This window comes from Hakea prostrata, chromosome 4, assembly GCF_041222555.1.
Source record: "Hakea prostrata isolate BN-2017 chromosome 4, UWA_Hpros_2, whole genome shotgun sequence".
Classification (NCBI taxonomy): Eukaryota; Viridiplantae; Streptophyta; class Magnoliopsida; order Proteales; family Proteaceae; genus Hakea; species Hakea prostrata.
In genome coordinates, this window is record NC_142603.1 from 28,732,102 (window position 1) to 28,759,405 (window position 27,304).

General features: G+C 38.3%; 1 protein-coding gene across 1 annotated transcript in view; it reads right to left on the bottom strand.

Moving 5' to 3' along the window:
- LOC149018649 (bifunctional dethiobiotin synthetase/7,8-diamino-pelargonic acid aminotransferase, mitochondrial-like) overlaps positions 1 to 27,304 on the bottom strand; it is a 107,753-nt gene that overhangs the window by 58,264 nt on the left and 22,185 nt on the right. The window contains exons 5-6 of the mRNA XM_089152811.1: positions 25,920 to 26,040; positions 2,127 to 2,275 (exon numbers count right to left, since the gene is read on the bottom strand). Coding sequence (XP_089008937.1) covers positions 2,127 to 2,275; positions 25,920 to 26,040 — 270 coding nt within the window. The remainder of the gene's footprint in view (positions 1 to 2,126; positions 2,276 to 25,919; positions 26,041 to 27,304) is intronic.

Genomic DNA, 27,304 nt, shown 5'->3' on the forward strand with positions numbered 1-27,304 from the left:
AGAAAACCTTTTGATGATATTGATATCCTCCTGCTGATATATAGGATTTCAACCATCATATTCAGGTGTTCCTTCTTTGTCAATCTTATCTATATTTCATTTTCTGGTGTGTATCCTTTGATCCTTTGTTGGTTATCACTTTGATAATGGTCATTGTAAAATTGATTTTTACCACAAATGTAGTAAGGGGTCAGTTGTGGTCACATCCCGGGTCCAACAATCCCTTGGGAGTTCTGTATATTTTGATAACTTTGTCTTTAGAGCTGCTTATTTCTTATGAAAGCAGAGGCAAGGGAGCACTTAAAAGTTGTAGAGAAGGGGAAGACCTGGTGATGGAATCATAAAAGGTGAAGCAGGTGAGAAGAAGAAAAAGAGAAGGGGAGGGGGTGAAGAAGAATATTCGAGATCCTCTAGTTTTGTTTCTGTATTCTTTATCTATTCCTTTATTCATATCCCTTTACGATCCAAAGAGAACAAATGTCTGTATACTTGCTCTGGAGTGGTTATAACTCTCCACCATACCAATAATAAAAATCAAAATCAAAATACATGCCACAAAAGAAAAATCTGCTCCTGTAGATAAACTGATATAAATTTAACCACACAAAAATAACTGAAATACAAACAAAATCCAGGGCTGAGAGAGCTTGGCCCTCAGATGGTATCTCTTGGAGTACCTAATTCGTCCAAACTAAGGGTAGTAGGAGCAGCCCTCAAATGTCCAGCATAACACACTGAGAGCAGGAGAGGGAGGAGGATTGCAGGTAGTGGTGATGGCATAGCAGTCATGCAGAGAAGCTTCAGTTGTAGGTGTCCACCATGGAGATGTTCAAGGTTACAAATGATGAACAAGACCATAATGTCATTCCACCCTATAAGGGTCTACGTTGAACATAAAACAGCTCAAAGCCTCACAGTCAACAACTAACAGGAACAACTAATGGCAGGAGTGCATTTGTTGATTTTCTAGGAGTCCATTTGTTGATTTTCTAGGACTGTTCTTTCTGTTTCTTTTTTTCTTTTTTCTTTTTTTTTTTTTTTTTTTTTTTTTTTTGGGGGGGGGGTGTAGGCGGTCGGTAGGGTTCGGAGTAAGTATCCAAAACTGACAGTTTTTTTTTTCTTTTATTTTAAAGATATGTGATACTGATACCTAAAGGGAGGTACACATAAATTTCTAATTAAATTGTATAAAAGAAAAGCCTAACATATCCAGGTTAGCCCAGCATTTTCAACTAAAACCCACCATAAAACTGAAGAAAAAAAACATAATTGAACTATTCTGAATAAACTTATTTCAGAACAGGATGACTTCTCTAAACTTCCAAATTTCGGCCAAAACCAAAGGACACTTATGACACCTTAAAATGCTTCAGTTACATATAGATTATTTGAACTGCTCTGCAAGCTGAAAGGCAAACCGATGCAAACAAAATTGAATGCAAGCACAAGTAAACACATGGAGAAACACGCATTGACCAGCATCCCAAATAACAAATACACACAAAAGTGCAACTTAGCAAGCAAGTTGAGGGAAAGAACTATATAACATGATGAATAACTATTCATCTGATGAATACAGAACAGATATATCATATAGATATCACATTGAAGTGAAAGCATGTCATAAAATATGGCATAAAGAAAGTAGCTTTTAGTTTTAGACATGCAAGCTGTCAGCCATATTGAAATATTTGCCGAATGAACCCATGCATCAACGAGTGAAAAATCAAATACAGAACAGATTTATCATACAGATATCACATTGAAGTGAAAGCATGTCATAAAATATGGCATATAGAAAGTAGCTTTAGTTTTAGACATGCAAGCTGTCAGCTGTATTGACATCTTTGTCAAATGAACCCATGTATCAACGAGTGAAAAATCAAAGGGGGACTGCTCTATAAACTTATAAGTCATTGTTTGTTCCTAATTGCCAATCATCTGGGAAGACTGTCTCTCTGTATTCAAAGAATATTTCTGACATAGAGTTCCATCAAATGAAAATATTAAAACAATTAGATGCATTAAGTTAAAGATATTTTTTTCAGAAAGAGAGAGAGAGAGAGAGAGAGAGAGAGAGCTTGAATGCACTGAGAAAGATTATACACCCGAGTTAATGTGCAAACCTTGAATTCAGGAAACCTTTCAACAATGTTATTGTCAGGAGAATCCAAAATTATTCCATGATCGAGGGAGAATTTGCGGAATGCCATTTTAAGGGCAATTTCAATTGCAGTAGAGCCATTGTCAGAAAAGAATACACGAGATGCCCAACCTGCACAAGAAGCAAACGAACCACTGAATTTACATGATGCAGAATTACAACGCCACAAATCAACCAAAGGAACTGTCCATTGTCTACTGACCTCCTTATTCAGACTGCAGTTTAACAAATGATGAAGCAAAAAGGATAATGCAACAAGGATGGGGACCACTGGGTCACAATTACAGGACTCCATCAAACCAGGATGCAAGTACAGATATTAGAGTTGGAAGTGTAGTCAGAAAGGTTCAACAACTTGGGTAAAACCCCCGAATTGTCGTTGAAACTCTGCACATTCCAGTAGGTCGTTTCATTTGACCATTTTGAAGGTCAAACGGACCTATTTTAGCCCAAAACTCCAGTCAGAACCTAATTAAGCACCCCCTTAAACATAATGGAACCTATAGATTGCTTCCTTTTTTCTTTTTTCTTTTTTTGGGGAGGTGGGCGGTGGGGAAGAAGCCCTCAGAATAAAGACTTGGTTTACCCTGGGTTGGCAATGTACAGTGTATCTCGTCTGTATTTTTTTCAAATATAAACTAGTTACACAAAATTTAGTATGATAGCAGCTAAAAATAAACAAAAACAATTAAAATATGCAACTGCAATTTACTGATGGAGAAAATTCATTTCATACTATTAAATGTAAAATTTTACAGGTTACAACAAGTACCACATACAAGCTAAAATCATGGAACAAAATTCGACAGAAATTAACGAAATTTTGGTCAAAATGCCTGCATATTTGCAAATCCAAAAGAAATACATGGACAGGCACATAAAGTGTCCTGTATCGTATCGTGTCGTATCAACTATACAAAATATCGGTCCGATATGGTATCGAGCCGAAACGATACACCTGTAAGCTATAAAGTGTCCATTACCAGCTTATTTTCAACCTACCGTCATTTTCAGCCATTTCGAGCAATATTGCCAGGGACATTTTGACCCTATGTTGAATTTTTTTTTTTTTTTTATTTCTCTTGCTTTCATCCCTTTTTTCACCTAATTTCTACAACTCCATTTCATTCAAACACTAGATTTGCCCCTCCATTTGTGCATTTTCTCAAATCTTACAAGGTGAGTAACCAACTTCCTCATTTTTTTATTTTTGTTTTGTTTATGCCTTATATCACTTAGATTGCTTCCAAATTTAAGTATGTTTACTTTAAAGTGTTGATCTATGAATTTGTAGTGTCAAAAGAATTTTTTTTTTCTTCCTACTATTTTTTTATTTTTCTGTTATTAAAAATTATTTAGTCAATTATGTATATTGCAAAAATGTACATGTATAGTAGATGTATGAGCTTCAAATTAATGTATGTGAGAGTTGAGACACCATATTGCTGTGATGGTGTTGAATCAATTTTTTTCTGTTGATTATGTAATTTTACTGTATTTAATGTATATTTAAATAATTTAAAAATATATTTAAATATTAAAAAAAACTAATTCATTTCTTTTTAAATTTTAAAAATAAGAGAGTTTTAGTGGAAACATGTATGCAATTTTGGTTGGCACAAGAGACAGAGACACATGACGCTTAATATGTATGTAGAGATTTTGCTTATGGACATTAGAGTTTTCTTCAAAATACCATTACTTAAAAGTCACTTAAATTCACCTGTATCACTTTGATAGAGAGTTTTGTGAGAAGAAGAAAGAAGAAGAATTAATATTGTTAGATAAATAAAACTTTAATCAACCAAAACAATGCAATAACAAAAAGAACTAAGAAGAAGAAAAAATAAGAAGAGAAGAGAAGAAGAAAGAAGAAGAATTGATAGGAATCACATAAGCCTGCGATTCTAGCTTAGTACTCCTAGGAATCACAGCCTCTTATTTATAGACATCAATAGTCTAGATTACAACTAGAGAAGAAAGCCATCTTGCCCTCTAAAAAATGAAATAAAAAGTACAACTTATGGACAGAATTTTCTAGTCTTCTAACTCCTAAAATTTGTCCAGAAAAGAAAGTTCTGAAATTAGTAACTAACAGAAAATAGAAACTATGCTTTCTAGAAACTCCCAAAACTTGTATAGCAAGATTCCTACATTAGAAATAGAAAGTAGAGTAGCATATCTAAAAAGGAAACAAGGAATAATGGCATAACACTATTCACGTTACTGTTCACATAAATAGTAACAGCCCAAACTTCAACAAATATAGTTTAATTCTTCACCCACTACTAATGAGTGATGGATTCTCTTTATGCCATTGATATTGAAATCTATGGTGTGGATGTGACTTGTGACTTGTGAGCTGTGGCCCTTAAACTATCAATCCCAGATTATGTGTTGTGCCAGTTTAGCATACCAGTCAGGCCCTAAATCTATGTAGTTCAGGTGGGATGTGACAATATGAGTTTGAATAAACCCAAAATTTCACTGGACCAACCAGGAGTCTTCCTAGATCACTGGACCTCAAATAGGTTATTTCTTCCTATGCTAATGCATCCTTACCGCTGACCGCACCAACTTGGTAGCACAACTGTGGCCAATTCCACAACCACAAATATGGGCATACATTCGACAATGCAGCGACAAAATCCTGGTAATAAAACACCTATGAGAACTACAAAGAAGATTCAATTCAGAAAGTAGTTCTCAAGATTCAAGAAGAACTGCAAAGTGGAAAGATGCCCAGGAAGCAATTACAGTGTTCATGTTAGAACAGTATTCACCAGGCCCTTTGATGCAGATACACTGCCTTGAACTAACACAAACCCAATTGGGCATCCAAACAGAGAAGAACCAGGTCTAACCGAGTACTTGGATCAAGCAGGTTATTTATAAATTATATTAAGTGACAAAAAAGTGAAACCTTTGATTTCGGGTAGCTTCCTAATCCTATGTTTGAAGAAGTAATTAAGATGCTTCATTACTTTGTGTTTATAAATAGACGTGTAACCAACAAGTCAAAGTAGATAAAAAAGATGAACTAAATATTATAGTCTGAGAGCCTGCAAAACCAGTTTGTGCATCCCCCTCATCCGGCTTTTCTTATGCATACTTCTTTGATTACATATCTGATTCATTCCAACCTTCCCTCTTCTCCTAACAGGCCCTCCAGTTTGGAATCAGAGCTGAAGAATTCCATCTACTTCCTCCCTTTGTGATCTCTCTTCCCATTCTTCTCTTCTTCTTCCTTATCTTGCACATTGTTTTAACCCTGTTACTGCACAGCCAATACCAACACCGGAGGGGGGAACTAGCTTAAACACTTCCCATCTTCCGAAGACCCTCCTTTCATTTCCAAATCCATAAACAGGAAAAAGCAAAAAGAGAATTCATCTGGCCAATGCAAAATTGAACTCGGTTTGGGTCGGTCCAAGACAATGTATCTGCATCAATTCCCACAATGTTGAGAAAATAAAAGAATGGCATTCTTTCAAAAAAAGGCTGTGGAAATAATTGAATCCTTAGGTAATCAATGTGACCCCTAAGCATCCTATCTATAATAATGTGAAATATACAAAATTACATAATTAGCCTCACTAATCGACTGAATAATAATAACTTGAACCACAACTTATAATTAAACCAACCCACAAAAAAATTGAACCAACCAACACTCCCCCTCAAGTTGACGCATAGATGTTAATCATGCCCAACTTGCTCAAAATAGGGTAGAAATCTCCTTCCTTCAGTCCTTTAATAAAGATGCCAATTACTTGATCTCCAGATCTCACAAAAGGCATGCATATCAGCCCTTGTTCCAACTTTCCTTTGACAAAAAATCTATCTATCTCAATATGTTTTGTACGATCATGTTGCACTGGATTATTAGCTATACTGATGGCAGCCTTGTTGTCACAATATAACATAATGGGACTTGTAACAGGAAACCCAATATCTTCTAATAGACCCTTCAACCATAAAAGTTCACATACTCCTCAAACCATGGATCTATACTCAGCCTCTGTACTAGACAATGACACCACATTTTGCTTCTTGCTTCTCGAGGTTACTAGATTGCCCCCAACAAATGTACAGTATCCTGATATTGATTTTCTGTCAAGTGAACTGGCCCAATCAGCGTCTATATAAGCTTCCACTTTCAAATTATCTAAGGGTGACAAAAATATTCCCTTTCCTGGTGTGGATTTCAAATACTGAAGTATTCTAATAACAACATTCATATGAGTCGAGTATGGGTCATGCATTATGCATATACTAGCTCACTAGACTTACTGAGAAAGCAATGTCAGGTCTAGTCTAGTGTGAGACAAATAAATCAGTTTTCCAACCAACCTCTAATATCTTCCTTTATCTACTGGTACTCCCTCTTTCTCTTTAAGCTTAATGCCTGCTTCAATTGGGGTATCCATAGCTTTTACATCCCAACATTCCCACTTCCGAAAGTAAGTCTAGGATATACTTGTGTTAGGACATATAGATGCCTTTTTCTCATCTAGCAATCTCAATTCCCAGGAAATACTTGAGTTTCCCTAGATCTTTAACCTCAAATTCTTTGCAGAGGAAGCTCTTCAGCTTTTGTATTTCTGCCCTATCATTCCCAGTGATGACAATGTCATCTACACATACTATAAGAAGCATGATGTGAGTTCCTGACCTTTTCACAAAGAGAGTACGATCAGCATTACTTTGCTTGTAACCTATTAATGTCACAGCTTTTTGGAGGCATCCAAACTAACACCGGGGAGATTGCTTCAACCCATAAAGTGACTGCTTCAACCGACAAACCTTCCCTTTTGTTTTGTTGTCAGAGAATCCATGTGGGATTTCCATGTAGACCTCTTCTTTCAATTCTCCATGCAAAAATGCATTCTTTACATCTAATTGATGTAAATACCAATCTTGATTCACAGCTACTAATAAATAGACCCTAACTGTATTCAATTTTACAACAAGAGCAAAGGTCTCTTGATTTTCAATTCTATAAGTCTGAGTGAACCCTTTTGCAACCAATCTAGCCTTCAATCGGTTGACTGAACCATCCATGTTCTATTTTACCACGAACACCCACTTACCCTAGAAAGATGCAGCAGAGGACACGAGGTTCTAACTTACTCTTATGGGTCGAAGGTTTGGCATAACACACACAACCAAATATCCTTGGAGGAACTATAAAGGAAGATGTCCCTTGAAGGACCTCACTGGGGCATTTGAAGTCAAGGATTCTAATAGGCATCCTATTCATGAGGTATGATGCAGTGAAAACTACGTCACTCCAATATTGGTCGGAGACATTCATGGCAATTAGAAGAGATCGAGCAATCTCTAAAAGATGCTTATTCTTCCGTTCGGCCACTCCATTTTGTGCCACAGTAGCAACACAACTAGTCTGATGCATTATGCCAGAATCAAAGAGGTATCTCTGAAATTCTTTTTCACTATATCGGGTCCATTGTCACTACGAAGGACCTTCACAATGGCATTAAATTGAGTTTTAACCATATTATGAAAATCTTGAAAACATCAGAAAACTTCATTTTTTTTGTTTTAAAAGATAAATCCATGTGGAGCGAGAATGACAATAAATAAAAGTAACAAAAAAACGAAGGCCAGGAATAGATATACAGCGACAAGGTCCCCACACATCACTATGAATTAACATAAAAGGAATAAAACTTATATTATTATGAGAAGGCAAATAACTTGAACGAATCTATTTAGCAAAAACACAAGCTTCACAAAAAAATTCCTTATGACAAGATGAGACTAAATCAGGAAAAAGTTTTCTCAAAGTTCCAATAGGGGGATGGACTAGCCTATGATGCCACTGGTGGAGAGCTGACAAATTAACCAGAAGAGGAGTAGCAAGCATAGCACAAGAAGAGGCTCCATTCGATTCCAACAAGTAGAGGTTGTTGTCTAGTTTCCCACGACCAATCTCCTTCCCCGTTACCAGAACCTGAAAGACACAGTAGGAGGGAAAAAACGTTATCGTACAATTCAAGTCATTGGTAAGACTACTAATGGAAAGAAGGTTAATAGAAAAAGATGGAACATGTAAAACTGAAGACAAAGAAAGGGACGGTAAATGTTGTATGGTTCCCTTTCCAACAATGGAAGAGTAAGAACCATCAACTATACGGACCTTTTCTTTCCCTGAGGTAGGTAAATAATTCAAGGAAAGAGAAGCAGAACATGTCACATGGTCTGTCGCTCCAGTATCAATAATCCATGGAGCAAAGACTGAAGCATGGAAGCCATTAAATACGGTACCTGAAGTAGCAAGGTAGGAATTCAAATGTGCAGTTGACGAGGCAATGGAAGAGGCAGTGGTAGTGGCAGTGGCAGTGGCAGCAGCGTTAGACAACTGTAGAATGCACCTTAGAGCAAGCAACTCTTCCTGGGAAAAACCGATATCAGAAGTAGGTGCGGTAGAAACAGTTTCTGAATAATGAGCCTTGGGTTTACCCTTCTTTTGAGCCCTTTTTTGTTCAAAATCTACCGGATTCCCATGTAATTTCTAGCATTTGGCTTTGGTATGATAAGGCTTGTGGCAATGCTCATACTTAATCATATCTTTGATTGATTCTGTTCGGGACACCATACTCACACTCTGAAGAGCAGATTTTTCCACTATCAGGTGATGTAACATAGTCAGACGACGACTCTTCTCACATTGAACAAGTGCATAGGATTGTTCCAATGTAGGAAAGGGAGAATGGCTTAAAACCTGTACTCGAATCGGATCATACTCCACATTTAAGCCAGCCAAAAAATCATACACCCGAATTTTGTCAACATATTTCTTGTAGGCAACCACATCATCAGGATTAGTCAGTTGGTAGTCACCATAATGGTCTAACTCTTGCCAAATAGAGCATAATTCAATATAGTACTAGGCAACTGTCAGCTCTTTCTGTGTGGTCTCATGGAGTTTCTTTTGTAACTCATAGATCTGCGCATCATTCCCTAGTTGTCCATAAGTCTCTTTAGTAGCCTTCCAAATTTGGGCTGCTATATCCAACAATAAATATCCCCTGACTAGATTTGGATGCATGGAATTCAAAAGAAATGACATGATAAGAGAGTCGTGCGAAATCTACTTATCCTGAAAAATGCTAGCAGTCAAAGGTTTGGTTGTAGTGCCCATAATATGACCGACTAGACCTCTTCCAGTAATTGTCAAAAGTGGAACGAGACCAAATCAAGTAATTAATTCCATCGAACCTAACAGAGAGTGATGGAAGGCTAGGATATGACTTGTCGGAACTGTAGAAACATTCATTGTAGTCATATCTCAATCCACTCACCAAGAACGCCACCAAAACAATTCAAACCCTTTTGAAAAAATGCTGATCAAACCTTCTGAAAAAGGCCAGAAAAAACTGCAGAAAATATCATGATTTGCTGATCAAATCTGCCGGAGAAAAAACTGATAAAAACTGCTGTTCTGCAGGCTGCAAACTGGGTCTGAAATATCCCAAGAAGGTGGAAGAGGTCAAAAAAAAATTCTCTAAGCAGTGGTATTTGTCGGATGCAATGTTGCAGTAATTTTCTGATCAATACTGCATAAAACCTGCTGTTAGAAGAATCTGAAACATCATAGGAGGTGTAAAAAACTCCTAAAAAATTTTCTGCATTGCAGTAGAGAAGAGAATAGCAGAAACAAAGGAGAAAGAAGAGGAGGAAGAAGCTGTTAATGGCAGAAACACAGCCAGAAAGAAAGCAGAGGCGGAAGAAGAAAGAAGGAAGAAAAAAAAAATCGATAAAGAGGTAGGCGGAAGGAAAAAAAAGAAAAAAAGGAGAAAGAGAGAAGCAGAAGAAAAAATGGAATTTGTTCTTGGTGGTGTAGAACACAAGAGGAAGAAGAAGAAACAAAGGAGAAGGAGAGATGGCTATGGCAGAAACAGGAAAAAAAGTGGAAAGTCAAGGCGGAAGAAAGAAGAGAAAAGAAAAATCGTGGAAGAAAGAAACAAGGAAAAAGAATAAAATAAATATATTTTGGCTCGATTATAATTTAACTTGGCTGTGATGCCATGTGGAAATAATTGAATCCTTAGGTAATCAATGTGACCCCTAAGCATCCTATTTATAATAATGTGAAACATACAAAGTTACATAATTACCCTCACTAACCAACTGAATAATAATAACTTGAACCACAACTTATAATTAAACCAACCCACAAATAAACCGAACCAAGCAACAAGGGCACTTGGACCTACAGCCATGACAAGCTCTCTTCAAATCTTTAGAAGGCTCCTGGTTTTTTTTTCTAAACTATAATAATATACTTACATGCATTAAAATGATTAATCAATCAATTCCCTTTTTTATGGTGATTATACTCAATTTATTTGGAGGCAAATCATTACCTTTATTTAGGTTTTCTCTTGGACCATACTTGTCCACATGAAAAGTACTTGATTTGGAAGGAAACTTTTTAGAAGAAGTGAATCAAATTGAGGTTCATTCTTACTGTGTTGTAGGACATATAAAAGTAGGAGATTCATACACACCTTCAAGGAATTAGATACAGGCAATGAGGCTCCAGGCTGTTTAGGACAAGAGATTTATGTAACAAAACCTGTAGTTTAGAAAGTCAGAGCAATGCAGACGAAGAGTAGAGAAGAAAGAGAAGAGAATGAAAAGGGGAGAGAGTGCATATGAACCTCTCCTCCCTAAACATGCTTTATTAATAGTCAAAGATCCAATCTCACACTAGGAATACTTTCCTAAACTCAATTACATCAAAAGACCGGGGGGGGGGGGGGAAGAATATTACATTGCAAAAATAGAAATTGTTCAAAAAACTTTCCAGACTAGAGAGATCATTAAATGCCCTCAAAACTAGTTGCAAGATCTTCAAATATTACTATCCTAAAATTAACTTCCTTGACACCCAAGCAACAAGAAGGAAAAGAAGAAATAAACCAAAAAAAAAAAGTAACTAAATAAGGGAGGAACATTGAGCATGACATGGAAAAAAAAATTGATCGAAATGGTCGAATTTCGACCGAAATGCCTGCAAAAATTCAAATAGAAACGGAATACAGGTACACGCATGAAATGTGTGTTGTATCGGTCGAAACAAGTCGAAATTACGGGCCGATATGATACATGTGCAGGTTATAAAATAACCTGTTTCAAGCCATTTATTGAACTTTCGGTCATTTTCAAGATTTCGACCCATATCGCCAGCGATATTTTGACCTCCATTTCCACCTTTTTTTATTTCTCTTGCTTTCATCCCTCTTTACACCTAATTTCTATATCTCCATTTCCTTCAAATACTAGATTTGCTCCTTCATTTGTGCATTTTCTCAAATCTTGCAAGGTGAGTAACCAACTTCCTCATTTTTTTTATTTTTGTTTCGTTTGTGCCTTAAATCATCTTAGATTGCTTCCAAATTTATGTATGTTTACTTTAGAATGTTGATCTATAAATTTGTAGTGTCAAAATTAATTTTTTATTCTTCCTACTACTTTTTTTATTTTTCTGTTATTAAAATTTATTTTGTAAATTATATATATTGCTAAAAGTGTATATGTATAGTACATGTATAAGCTTCAAATTAATGTATGTGAGAGTTGAGACACCATATTGCGTGATGGTGTTGAATTAAATTTTTTTTTGTTAATTATGTAATTTTACTGTATTTAATATATATTTAAATAATTAAAAATATATATTTAAATATTAAAAAAACTAATTAATTTATGTTTTAAATTTAAAAATAGCATAGTATTAGTGGAAGCATGTATGCAATTTTTGGAGAATGTTGTGGATATTTTTAAGATAGTGTGTATTTTATATATTTTTTAATTATTTATATATTAAAAAATACTTATATAGTTATATATTTTTTTATTTAAAAATAGGAGGTTATTATTAGAAGCATGTATGTCATTTTTGGAGCATATTGTGGAGCTTTTCAAGATAATTAGTGTGTATTTCTTGTATCAGGCACTCTCTTTCAAAGATGTCAGACATAGCTTGGCAACACGAGAAGCCACTGACAGCTGATAAAAGAAAGAGCGAGTGTAATTATTATAAGAACAAATAGGAGGAGGTGAGGCCACTAGACTAAAGGTGCATCTAGCTGGTGGAAACAGGGATGTAGTAAGGTGCCCAAAGGTGCCCGTAGAGGTCAAGAGGGCAATGGCCTCATATATTAGTGGTGGAAAGCAAAAAAGGAAAGAGAAGAGAACACAGAGGGATAAGTTCGAGGATGCATGCTTAGATGACCCTCCAAATCCTGAGAATTACGGTATGGATGAGCCAGGAGAGTGTGACCCTGATCCAGAGGCCGATCAGATGAGGAGGGCAATGATGATGAGTAGGGAGCAACAGAGGGTTGATGACATGAGGAGGCAATAGAGGGGTCTGGGTTGTGGGTCCTCTAGAGAGCAGGATGCACCTATCCCACTGGCCCCTATGAGGAGGACTCAGAGTGTGAGGCAGGAGGCTCCTATCCCACGGGCCCCTACTAGGGGTTGAGCTTCCTCAGCACATCCTACAGATCTAGATCTTGAGATTCTTCGCAATGATCAGGCCCTATTTGCGAGGCCTAAGCATAAACAGAGAAAGTTAAAGCACTTATGGGGGAGTGTGAAGGAAAAAGTGGGGATGGCTTTCTCCAAATGGGCTTATTACCATAGTATTCCAGCACATACAGCCCAGGGGCCCTACTATAGAGATATGATTGAGGAGATAGGCAAGGCTATGAGTGGTTACACGGCCCCACTCCATATGAGATATATAATGTCTATTTGCCTAAGCATAAAGAGGAATTAAATGAGTATAATAAGGGATTAAAGCCCATGTGGGATCATTATGGAGTAACTGTGATGGCTGATGGTTGGACTGGTCCCACTAGACAGTCCATCATCAATTTCATGTTAAATTGTGATGAGAGGACAGTGTTCCCCAAGTCAATAGATGCATCCGATGAGAAAAAGGATGCAAAATACATTTACAAATTATTGAAGCAAGTGGTGAAAGAGGTTGGAGTGGAAAATGTGGTTCAAATTGTGAGTGATAATCATGCAAGAAAATTCGATTGAAATGCCTGCAAAAATCCAACTCGAAACTAAATATAGTAGTAGGCACGAAAAGTTTCCATTTCGTTTCGTATCGACCGAAATTTCGGTCGATAGGAGTCGATATTTCGACACGATACCATATCGGGCCGAAACGACACTTCCATAGGTTATAAAATACCCAAAATCGACCCTATTTCGCCGCTTCAACGCTATTTCGAGATTTCGAGCCATATCACCAAAGCTATTTCGACCTGATTTTGCAATTTTTGCTCATTTCTCTTGCTTTCATCCCATTCTACACCTAATTTCTAGTATTCCATTTCCTTCAAACACTTGATTTGCTCCTCTATTTGTGCATTTTCTCAAATCTTGCAAGGTGAGTAACCAACTTCCTCATTTTTTTATTTTTGTTTCATTTGTGCCTTAAATCATGTTAGATTGCTTCCAAATTTATATATGTTTACTCTAGAGTGATGATCTATGAATTTGTAGTGTCAAAATTATTTTTTGATTCTTCCTACTATTTTTTTATTTTTCTGTTATTAAAAATTATTTACTAAATTATGTAATTTTACTGTATTTAATATATTTAAATAATTAAAAATATATATTTAAATATTAAAAAAATAATTAATTTCTGTTTTAAATTTAAAAATAGGAGAGTATTAGTGAAAGCATGTATGCAAATTTTTGAGCAAGTTGTGGAAATTTTTAAGATAGTTAGTGTGTATTTTATATATTTTAAAATTATTTATATATTAAAAAATACTTATATAGTTATACATATATATATTTTTTATATTTAAAAATAGGAGGTTATTATTAGAAGCATGTATATCATTTTTGGAGCATATTGTGGAGCTTTTCAAGATACTTAAGTGTGTGTTTCTTGTATCAGGCACTCTATTTTAAAGATGTCAGACATAGCTTGGGATCATGGGAGACCACTGATAGCAAATAAGAGGAAGAGCGAGTGTAATTACTGTAAGAAACAAATAGGAGGAGGTGGGGCCACTAGATTGAAGGTGCATCTAGCTGGTGGCAACAGGGATGTAAAAGGGTGCCCAAAGGTGCCTGTAGAGGTCAAGTGGTCAATGTCCTCATATATTAGTAATGGAAAGCAAAAGAGGAAAGAGAAGAGAACACAGAGGGATGAGTTCGAGGATGCCTGCTTAGATGACCTTCTAGATCCTGAGGGTTATGGTAGGGATGAGCCAGGAGACACCGACCACGATCCGAGGCCGATCAGGCGAGGAGGGCGATGATGATGAGTAGGGAGCAACGAGAGGATTGATGACATCGGGGAGGCAACAGAGGGGTCTGGGTTGTGGGTCCTCTAGAGAGCCAGTAGGTATGGGAGGCATAGGTGGCTCCCAAGTCCCTATGAGGAGGTCTCAGAGTGTGAGGCAGGAGGCTCCTATCCCACGGGCCCCTACAAGGGGTCGAGCTTCCTTAGAACATCCTACAGATCTGGATCTTGAGATTCTTCGTAATGATCCGGCCCTATTTGCGAGGCCTGAGCATAAACAAAGAAAGTTGAAGCACTTATGAGGGAGTGTGAAGGAGAAAGTGGGGATGGCTTTCTCCAAATGGGCGCATTACCATAGTGTTCCAGCACATACAGCTCAGGGGCCCTACTACAGAGATATGATTGAGCAGATAGGCAGGGCTAGGAGGGGTGTACAGGGCCCCACTCCATATGAAATATATAATGTGTATTTGCCTAAACATAAAGAGGACATAAATGAGTACATTAAGAGATTAAAGCCCATGTGGAATCATTATGGAGTGACTCTGATGGCTGATGGTTGGACTGGTCCCACTAGACAGTCCATCATCAATTTCATGTTGAATTGTGATGGGAGGACAGTGTTCCTCAAGTCAGTAGATGCATCCGGTGAGAAGAAGGATGCAAAATACATTTACAAATTACTGAAGCAAGTGGTGAAGGAGGTTGGAGTGGAAAATGTAGTTCAAATTGTGACTGATAATGGCTCCAACTACAAGAAAGCTGGTTAAAGATGCAAGAGAACTCCAGGTATTTAAAGTCTAAACATATAGTATTAATTTTCATTTGTAAATACATATATTTACATTACACATATACATGTACACTTTATTTGTATTGATGGCTTGATGCCTTGATGGATGGACAGATATAGGCTCTTTTGGACTCCTTGTGCTGCTCACTGCATTGACTTAATGTTGAAGGAGATTGGAAACGTCAAGCTTGTGAAGAATACGGTGGACCAAGCTCGACATGTTAGCACCTTCATATATAACCACACCTATGCATTAAGGATGATGAGGGACAAGTGTCAAGGTGAGTTAGTGAGGCCAGGCATAACCAGATTTGCTACTACTTGGATAGCCTCTGCGAGCTTTGAGAGTAGGAAGAGCGGCCTTAGGAGTATGTTTGCATCAGAGGAGTGGTTTAACTGGGAGGGTTCTTCATCAGTGGGAGGAAGGAGAGCTCAGTTGACTATCCTTGATGAGACTTTCTGGCACAATGTGAGGATAGTGGTGAAGATGCTTGAGCCTGTGGTGAATGTGTTGAGGATGGTAGATCAGCAAAGAAAACCTACTCTAGCACACATATTTGCTGCAGTAGATAGGATGAAGCAGCAAGTTGCTCAGGTCCACCCACGCGGCAACAAGAAAGTCCTTCAAATTATCAACACTAGATGGGAGTCTATGTTGCAGCATCCACTGCATAAGGCTGGTGAGTTGTTAAGTCTAGTATTTAATTTAATTTTCATTATGTTATCACACTATTAAGCATTAACTATTCCCTTTTATGACATACTTTTTCTTACACAGCATACTATTTAAATCCCAAGTACCATTACAAGGACAATATTGGGATGAGGCAAGATTTGATGGATGTTGTCCAAACTGTAGTGGAGAAGTTCGAACCGGATACATCTAAACAAGCAGTCATCCTTATGGAGGTGAGATAGTGATTAGAATTATTTGATATTCACAATTCGTAGTTTTATACTAAGTCATTAACCTAGTAACTAGTTATTGTTTTTTCTCTTTATATATTAGATAAAGGCTTTTAGGGATGCCACTGGGAGCTTCGGTCATGCTGTGGCCGTATCGGGACGGGAAACCGCCCCTGCAGGTAAGTTCATTCATTTATTTCATTATACATTATACATTTAATTATTATATTCTATGATTCTATCTTTAATTTAGTTATTTAAGTATTAAAATGACTTGGAGTCTATGTTTGTTGCAGCTGAGTGGTGGTTGCAATTTGGACGTGATTCACACAACTTGAGTAGGATTGCAAGCAAAGTGCTCTCCCAAACATGTTCTGCCACTGGTTGTGAGCGAAATTGGAGCACCTTCAGCCTCATTCACTCGAAGAGGCGCAACCGATTGGGTGTGAAGCGTCTAGAGGACCTTGTCTACTTACACTATAATATAAGACTGAGAGAGGATCATATTAGACAGGGGATGGATAGAGAGAGCACCAATATCGAGTTGGCCGACATATTTGAGATGGATGATGATGATAACCCAGTAATTGACCGGATCAGGGATAGTGGAGACGGATTGCTTTGGATGAGGATGGAGGTCTTCCCAATAGTCGGATTGCGAGAGGAGATGGGGGCTGATGTGGGGGGAGTTCATGGCCCAGGAGGGGAGGCCACATGCAGAGCCCGCCCGTCCCTTCGTGCCACACCCTAGTGCATCCACCTAGAGTGAGGATTTGATTTTCTGGTCCGACAATGAGGATGAGGTGACTCAGGCCTCTGGCAATGACGACGATGGTGGTGATGATGACGGTGATGATGATGATGGAGGAGATGAGGAGGGTGTGGGACCTCGTGATCAGGATTCAGCTGATCCTAGGGAGAGACCACCACCACCACCAGTACGTAAGAGTCAAGGGGGGGGAGGACGACCACCGAGATTCACGGGGAGAGAGTCGGTTCACCCACGCGACACGGGACTCGAGACCATACTGGAGCTGCATCTCGAGGCAAAAATGTTTCCTCTACATATTCGAGGAAGGGGAAGGGGAGACAGCATGGCTGGAGCACAGAGGACACGCCATCATATGGGTCCTACCGTCCATCCGATGCCGAGAGCTTGGTGGGATCTATGAGATCGATGAGCATTGATGATGCTAAAGACTCCTCCACCTCCAAAGGATCCGGATGGCATAGGCCTGCAGAGTCCTCATATGATACTGCTGTGGAGAGTATTGGTTCTACCGAGTCGACTTATGGTTATGGTCCTTATGGTTATCGACCATATGGTGTCCCTCCTGGCTATCAGATTCAGGGTCAGGCCAGTCAGCCACGATTGGAGCATTATGGTTATGGAGCAGCCTATGGAGCTTATGGTGTCCCTCCCACTGTCGATTATCGGAGTCAGCCACTGCGACCTTATCAGTATCCTTATCCTTCTCCTAGTCCTGAGAGCCAGGGGCAGGGTGGTCTTTCATTTGTTGAGCAGATCTTCCACACTATTCCACAGCCACAAGGCCCACCACCACCAGTTCCTTTGGAGATTCACAACTTCCCACCGTTAGGGAATCTTATGCATTTGGATGAGGCCACATAAAGAGGTGCAGTTCTTGACTATGTCCAAAACTATATGGTGCGGGGGCAAACATCATGGGAGTTATATTGTCATTTGTAAGGGGTGCAGACGGAAGAGGGAGACCTTGAGGCTTGAATAGAATAGACTTGTAACTTGTAACTTGTAAGTAATAACAATACAGCTTCTTCTCTGATTCATGTACTATATACTTGGAATGTTGGATGTTACATTTTCAGTAATTTTTTAGTAAACTAGTAGTTATTATAGTGTTTATTATGCTTGAAATAGCTAGTATGCAAAAATCCAAATCAATTTGAGTGCATTTGAGGCTCAAAATTGAGTTTTATAGAATCAAGAAAAAAGTATCCAGTTTCGAAAATTTCGACCTTTTCCAAGGTCGAAATGTTCATTTCGATCAAATTTTTTACCTTGGTGATAATGGCTCCGACTACAATAAAGTTGGGTTGAAGATGTAGGAGAACTCCAAGTATCTAAACATATAGTATTAATTTTCATTTGTAAATACTAAATACATATATTTACATTACATGTACACTTTATAACTTTGTATTGACGCCTTGATGGATGGACAGATATAAGCTCTTTTGAACTCCATATGCTACTCACTGCATTGACTTAATGTTGAAGGACATCGGAAAGTCAAGCTTGTGAAGAAGACCGTGGAGCAAGCCCGGCAAGTTAGCACCTTCATACAAACTGTAACCAACAATTACTTTTATAGGCCAATAGGCCATAAAACATGAGGGACTCCCATAAGCTTGTCCTTGGATCTCAAAACACAACCCTTTACAGCATTTGCTAGTTTCTTCAGTATCCCTCCAGGCAAACTATGCAAAGAAGGGCCTCTACTTCTTGATTGGCAATCATTTTGTTCTTCACTGTGTGCTTCAACTAAAAGTTCTGTTAGTTCTTATTGGGTTCTTGGGGTGCTACTTGATCAGCTGCTGTGTCAGGTGGTGTTGGTTCTTGCTGGGGTTCTTAAGGGACTGCTTCATAAGGTGCTATTGATTCTTCCTGAGATTCTTGAGGTGCTGCTGGATCAAGTACTACGGTCTTCTCGGTCCTCTCCAACGACATTCCACATCTGCGACGGTGACGGTGATGGTGACGGTGGGAGCGACGAAGGGTGACGGTCTGCTCAAGCTTCTACATCTGGATTAGCGATTCTAGATCTGGTCCTCCTCCCTGGTGAAGCAGCAGGATAAGCGACTGCGACTTCTCCGGTCTACATCACAAGGTTCGGTTCTGCGGCTGCGTCTCTGACTCCCAGATCTAAATCGTCTTCATCCTTCTGCTGGGTTCCACCATACTGAAGTAGAAGCAAGGAAGCTTTCATCGTCTTCATCTTCTCTCGGTCGCCCTTGAAGCAACAGCGACAAAGCGTCAGATCTTGGCAACCGAACTCTGCATCCGACCTCTCTACTACCTCCGTCTTTGCATCTCTCCTCCTCTCTTGCCTCCGTCTCTGCATCTCTCCTCTCCTTCTCTCTATTGTTGTTGCGTTGAGTGACTCTAGAGGCAAAGAGACACAGGTCGCCACCTGTGTCTCTCCACCCCCTTCCCTTCCTCGCTTTCTGATTCTCCTTTCTCTCTCTATTTTTCCTTCTCTCAATCTCATATACTACCTGATTCTATGTTGTTTCTCATCTCCTCTATCTCCTGATTCTTCTCTCTTTCCCTCTGCTTCTTCTCCTCTCGATCTCATTTCCTCCTTGTTTCCCTACCATTGCTTCCATCCATGGTTATCAAAGCGGCCGCCTAGGCAGCAAAGCGGTTTTTGAACAACTTAAATTGTAACCGCTTAACTAACGAGCTGATTTCTTGCCGCTTTTTTGCTTAGACACTACCGCTTTGCCGCCTTTTGCGCCATACTGCTGCCTAGATGCTAAAGCAGCCGCGTTTTTTTCATTTTTTAATTTGTGCATATTATTTTTTTTTTAATCATAATTTATTCTACAATGCCGTATATAAATTTAAATATGTGAGCCATTTCGGAATCAAGGCCCAAAATGCCCGTTGGCAACAGAACGTGAAGCGAGCCATATTCAACATTGATAATCAATGAATCATTAAATAAACAATAACTTGGAAATCAGAATAATGAGATCTATTAATTTATCATGTCGGCACTGTTTGGTTAAAAAAAAGGAAAAAATGGATACATCAATTTTGATTCCAATTTGAATATTATTCATGTATATTTAACAAAAAAGTCATGTTAAAAATAATTCATGAGCCATATACAACATTGATAATCAATGAATCATTAAATAAACAATGACTTGGAAATCGGAATAATGAGCAATATTCATAATTGTGATTCTTGAATTTTTTTTATTTTTATTTTTTGTGAATGTGATTGTTGAATGTATGTTTAGTACTTTAGTTTATTATAAAAAGTATTTGTATTAAAAAGTAGTTTAAAAGTAGTTAAACTAAAAATATTAACCAAACCGCTTTGGTCGCTTTATTGCCGCTTAGTCGCCTAAACGCCAAGACGGAGCCCCAATCGCTTTGCCGCTTTAATAACCATGCTTCCATCTTCTCCCCTCTCCTCTCTACCATCTCCTCTGTCCGGAAAAAAAAAATTTGAGATTAGTCGTTCAGGGTTCCGTATATGGTCGTTGATGATTTATGTTTCAGTGGTCTCTCTAGTTTTAGGGAAGCCTTGAGGGCCACTATTGCCGATCTCCCAAGTTCTATTTCGTTCCCAGTTATGGTCTCATCTCCTTCCTCTTCATTCCTTCTCTCTCCCCTTTCTGTTTTTGGTTTCAGCTTGCTCGTCGAGGGTTCTTGTCCTTAATGGCTCTTCTGGTGTGGGGGAAGCCCTAAGGGCCATTATAGTTGTTTTCTCCGAATCGAGCTCATTCTCAAATCCAGATGTTTCTCTTTCTTTGGCCCTCTCTCCTTCCTGTATCATGGTTTCATTCTGTTCGTCAAGGGTACTAGCCTCTGATGGTCTCTCTAGCTTTGGGGGAAGCCATGAGAGCCATCATTGTTGAACTCTCCGAACTTCTCCAACCCTGATATATTCTCTTCTTATCAGCTCCCTTGTGTTGATTCCAGCCCTTTTCTCCCTTTGCTTTTCCTTCTCTTCCCTTCCTGTTTCTAGGATTTTCTCAATTTTGTCGAGGGTTTAGCCATTGATGGATTCTCTGGCTTTGGGGGAAAGCCATGAGGGCTCTAAATTTTGAACTCTCTAATTATTTTGGAGTCTAATCTATTCTTCGCTCTTTCTCTCTTTCTTATGTTGCTACCTACCCATGCAAATGTGATGCTGCTGCGTGGATCCATGTGCAAAGTATGGCTATGGATCTCTTGTGCTATGTAACAAGTTGCTATTGTTATTGCCCTTATATTGTTGCTTGGCTCATTGTCTCGACCTTGAGCCTCTTTGCTTGTGTATCTATTTGCTTTAATTGTTGCTAGTTGCTTGGCCCATTGCCTCTTACGTTGCTTGTTAGCTGAGGCATTTTTCTCACTCTGTCGCTTGTGCTATTGTATTTTCTTCTTTTGGTAATGAATTATTTAATCATCCAAAAAAAAGTTAGCACCTTCATATATAACCACACCCATGCATTAAGGATGATGAGGGACAAGTGTCAGGGTGAGTTAGTGAGGCCAGGCATAACCAGAATTGTTACTAATTGGATAGCACTGCAGAGCTTTAAGAGTAGGAAGACTAGCCTTAGGAGCATAGAAGAAAATTCGACCGAAATTGTCGAAATTTCGGTAGAAATGTCTGCATTTTTAAAAAACGAAACGAAATTTCAATTATTTCGGAAAAGTGTTAAATTTCGACCGAAATTTCGGAGATTTCGACCATTTCGACCAAAATTTCGACATATCAGCATTCCAACTTGTTTTTCCTTAGTTTTTGTTGATTTCTATCCCATTTTCACCTAATTTTCACTACTCCTTTGCCTTTAAACACCACTTTTGCTCATTTTTTGCCTCCAAACACCTCCTAAGCCACAACAACTACAAAGGAAACTCCAGCAACAATAGAATGTGAAGCATGAGCCACACCCAACAGTTCCAAACTTCCCCTTTTTTTATTTTTGTTTTGTTCATGCCTTAAATGATCTTGTATTGCCTTGAAATTAATATATGTTTAGCCTAGGACTATGATCTATAATTGTGTTTTGTTAAACTTATCTTTTTATTATTTGCTACCATTTTTTCATTTTTTTTATTTTAATAATTATTTTCTAAAATTATGTATTTTTATTTTATGTATATATGATATATAGGCTTTAGCTTTATATATTTGAGACACCATCACTTGATATAGTCGGTCATTTTATTTTGTTGACTTGTTGTATATGTAACCATTCTACCAAACAATTCATGTATGTTGTTGATTCTATGCATGTATGCAATACAGTTTGCACTTGTCGGAACCAATCATTTGTTAGTATACTTGAATGATAAATTTTCAATAGTTTTGTTTTTTACAAAATACTAGTTCCATTGTGTTTATTATGCTTGAAATAGGTAGTATACAAGAATCCAAATCATTTTGAGTCCATATGAGGCCCGAAATTGAAGTTCCAATTTTCAGAAAAAGTGTCCAGTTTCGATCGAAATTTCGACCAAAACGTCGAAATTTCGGCCCTTTTGCAAGGTCGAAATTCTGTTTCGGTCGAAATTTCTTCCTTGCTTAGGAGCATGTTTGCATCAGAGGAGTGGTTTAATTGGAAGGATTCTTCATCAGTGGAAGGAAGGAGAGCACAGTTGACCATACTCGATGAGACTTTCTAGCACAATGTGAGGATAGTGGTGAAGATGCTTGAGCCTGTGGTACATGTGTTGAGGATGGTAGATTAGCAGATAAAACCTACTCTACCACACATATTTGTTGCAGTAGAGAGGATGAAGTAGCAAGTTGCTCAGGTCCACCCACACGGCAACAAGAGAGTCATCCAAATCATCGAACTTAGATGGCAGTCTATATTGCAACATCCACTGCATAAGGCTGGTGAGTTGTTAAGTCTAGTATTTTAATTTAATTTTCATTATGTTATCACACTATTAAGCATTAACTATTCCCTTTTATGACATACTTTTTCTTACACAGCATACTATTTAAGTCCCAAGTACCATTACAAGGACAATCTTGGGATGAGGCAAGATTTGATGGATGTTGTCCAAACTGTAGTGGAGAAGTTTGAACCGGATTCATCTAAACAAGCAGTCATCCTTATGGAGGTGAGATAGTGATTTGAATCATTTGATATTCACAATTCATAATTGTTAGAAAACAAGCATTAAATAATCAAAACAACAGCTAAACTAGAACAAAGAAAAGAGAGAAGAAGAAGAAGAGAAAAGAGATGAAGAACAAGTAGAAGAGGCCTGTGATTCTTGCTTAAGAGTCTAGAATCACAGAGCCCTTTTATTTATAGCTTCTAATGAATCTAATACAACTTGAGAGACAAGTAATTGTCCTCTAGAAAAAAGGAAACAAAAAATTACAGCTTTAGTAACTTCCTAGCTCCTAAAATAGAAAGTTATGAAAATAGAAACCACCACCAACATAGAAACTATGCTTTTTAGAAACTACCAAAACTTATGTAGAAAGACTCCTACATTAGAAATAGAAAGTAGAGTAGCATCACTAACATCATACAAACAGATTTTACTGTTCACGTGAACAGTCCTGTGAACAGTAAATATCATACTTTACTATTCACGTGAACAGTACCGTGAACAGTAAATATTTCAAAGTGCATATACTTCAACAATAATTTTATACTAAGTCACTAACCTAGTAACTAGTTATTGTTTTTTCTCTTTATATATTAGATAAAGGCTTTTAGGGATGCCACTGAGAGCTTCGGTCGTGCTATGGCCGTATCGGGATGGGAATCCGCCCCTGCGGGTAAGTTCATTCATTTATTTCATTATATATTTAATTATTATATTCTATCTTTAATTTAGTTATTTAAGTATTAAAATGACTTGGAGTCCATGTTTTGTTGCAGATGAGTGGTGGTTGCAATTTGGACGTGACTCACACCACTTGAGTGTGATTGCAAGCAAAGTGCTCTCCCAGACATGTTCTGCCACTGGTTGTGAGTGAAACTAGAGCACCTTCAACCTCATTCACTCGAAGAGGCGCAACCGATTGGGTGTGAAGCATCTAGAGGACCTTGTCTACATACACTATAATATGAGACTGAGAGAGGATCATATTAAACAGGGGATGAACAGAGAGAGTACCAATATCGAGTTGGCCGACATATTTGAGATTGATAATGATGATAACCTAGTAGTTGACTGGATCAGGGACAGTGGACAGCCATTGCTGGATGAGGATGAGGTGACTCAAGCCTTCGACGATGACGATGATGGTGGTGATGATGACGATAGCGATGATGATGACAATGGCGGTGATGATGGAGGGGATGAGGAGGGTGTTGGACCTCATGATCAGGATTCAACTGATCCTAGGGCAGACCACCACCACCACCACAACGTGAGAGCCAAGGGTGGGGAGGACGACCACCGAGATTCACAGGCGAGAGTCAGTTCACCCACGCGACACAGGATTCAAACCATACTGGAACTGCAGCTTGAGGCCAAAATGTTTCCTTTACATATTTGAGGAAGGGGAAGGGGAGACAGCACGGCTGTAGCACAGAGGACACGCCATCATATGGGTCCTACTGTCCAGCCGATGCCGAGAGCTTGGTGGGATCTATAAGATTGATGAGCATTAATGATACTAGAGACTCCACCTCCAGAGGATCTGGATGGCATAGGCCTGCAGAGTCATCATATGATACTGCTGTGGAGAGTATTGGTTCTACCAAGTCAACTTATGGTTAAGGACCATATGGTATCCCCTTTGACTATCAGATTCAGGGTCAGGCCAGCCAACCACTAGTGGAGCCTTATAGTTATGGAGCAACCTATGGAGCTTATGGTGTCCCTCCCACTGTCACCTATCGAAGTCAGCCACTGGGACCTTATCAGTATGGACCTTATCCTTCTCCTGACAGCCAGGTGCTCTTTCATTTGTTGAGCAGATCTTCCACTCTATTCCACAGCCACAAGGCCCACCACCACCAGTTCCTTGTTTGGAGATTCACAACTTCCCACCGTCAGAAAATCTTATGCATGTGGATGAGCCCATGTACAGAGATGTTGTTGTTGACTACGTCCAAAACTATATGGGGCGAACATCATGGGACTTGTATTGTCATTTGTATGGGGTGCAGACGGAAGAGGGAGACATTGAATAGAATAGACTTGTAAGTTGTAACATTCTCGCTTCTTCTCTTATGTACTATATACTTGGAAAGTTGGATGTTACATTTTCAGTGGTTTTTTTAGTAAACTAGTAGTTTTATAGTGTTTATTATGCTTGAAATAGGTAGTATGCAAGAATCTAAATCAATTTGAGCCCATATGAGGCCCGAAATTAAGGTTACAAGGGTGCAGAAAAAAGTGTCCAGTTTCGGTTGAAATTTCGACTGAAACATGGAAATTTCGACCTTTTGCAAAGTCGAAATTTCTCCCTTGGTGCATGACCCATGTGCAGCCCCATGGCACACAAGGGTCATGCCCCTTTACACTAGGGATACTTTCCTACAATGAATTACATCAGAAAAGAAAGAAAATATAACATTGAGAAAATAAAATTGTTCAAAAGGTTTCCAGATTAGAGAGATCTTTAAATATCCTCAAACCCAGTTGCAAGATCTTCAAATATCTTTAAATATTACTATCCTAAAAAAGACTTGCTTGACACCCAAGCAACAAAAAGGAAAAGAACTAAACTGAAATAAAAAGTAACTAAAGAAGGGAGAAAAATGAGCATGTGCATGACCCATGTGCACCCTGATGGTACACAAGGGTCATACCCCTTTACAATAATATTCATCAACAGTTTATATACATTATATTTTACTTCATCACTTCTGTGCATAGTGTAACTATGCTATCTCCCAATTTCTTTATATATCATTCGTGCCAATGATTGGCAATTTCACAAGTTGACCAGGCTTCCAATTACATCCACTCATACGTGACATATATATAAGGAAAAAGATGAGGCCATTCTCAGTGGTATTGGAAACAAATAGCAAGTAATGAAACTGACCTTTACCAACACCTTCAAGCAAGAGTTCTGCACATTGTAAGGCTGGCTCATACACATTTTCAGGAAACATTACATGCCCAAATCTTGCAGCAGCATAACCCATATCTCTTGCAAGATCAATCTGAAACCACCTAAAGTTCCATTATAAAGAAAAACTCAGAGCACCTTCCATTGCTAGAGTATAACAAAAGGGAACTAAAGTAGCTTAAATTTCATGTAATGGTTAAAGAACATTTAGTTAATGACAAAATATACATAAATGCGGTATTATCTGAGAAAATTTACCAGTGAATCTTCAAAAGGCACTGTAAGCAACACAAGTTTCTAAAAATTATGATAGAAACTAATGTAGTAGTTATCAAATAAAGTGAGAGCATAAGATTATTTACAATTCTATCTCTTTCGTCAGTATTCTGAAGTAGAAATTATGTTCCTTTTGATCTATACACTCTAACAAGTAACAAAAAGCGTGCTGGGGTGCAAACGGTGCTATTATGGTATGCTAGTTCATCTTATCTTATATTTTATTTTGGGTAAATCTCATCTTTTACATGTTTTTCCTCCTTAGTCTTACTTCTTTGTTTTCTGAGTTCACACCCTATTCATCAAATTTGGTATTGAGCCATGAAAGCATAATATCATGTCATATACCATAGCATTAGCAGGTCACCATATCAAAGCTTGTTTATCAAAGCTCATCCCCACAGGACTTGGATGTGAATTTATTTTGTTTCATCTATATAATCTCTCAAGCAGTACGATTTTAAGCAGCAAGGACACTATCACAGAAGTCAGCATCTGAAACAGCCCCCATCAGTCTAGCAGAAAGTTAAATGGCTTATACAAAAAATGGGAGAGCCGGTTCCCTACGATGACATGGACACAGGAATTCAACAGAACGAAATTTTGAAGAACTCATGTCTGTTGTATTTGACCCTCTACAGAGCCTGCCAAATGCGGGATCCTTGTGCACTAGGTACTACTTCTTTAATTTTAGGTATGGCACTTCTATAATATATGAAAAAGCAGCTTACTGTCCAGGACTTCCTCGGATAGGAGCACCAAAAGTGAACCCATAAAGACAAAAAAGGGAAGAAAAAAAAATCTGTACATAGAGTTATAGCAATACTTTTCCTCCTAAAGCTGAGTAAATTGTGCAAATAGAATTCTGCTGAACTTAAGAGACAATTTGATTTCCATTCTTGGTCTCTAAAGTTATAAATATAGCTTAACATCAGTAGGAGAATAGTATTGCAGATGCCATTTCTAAATGTCAAAGAGGAAAAAGTGAGAATCTACAAATTAATATATTAAAAAAGGTGCATGTTGGAGAAAGGAAAAAAAAAAGAGGAGGAAGGTGGGGCAGCATATAAGCTATACGTAAA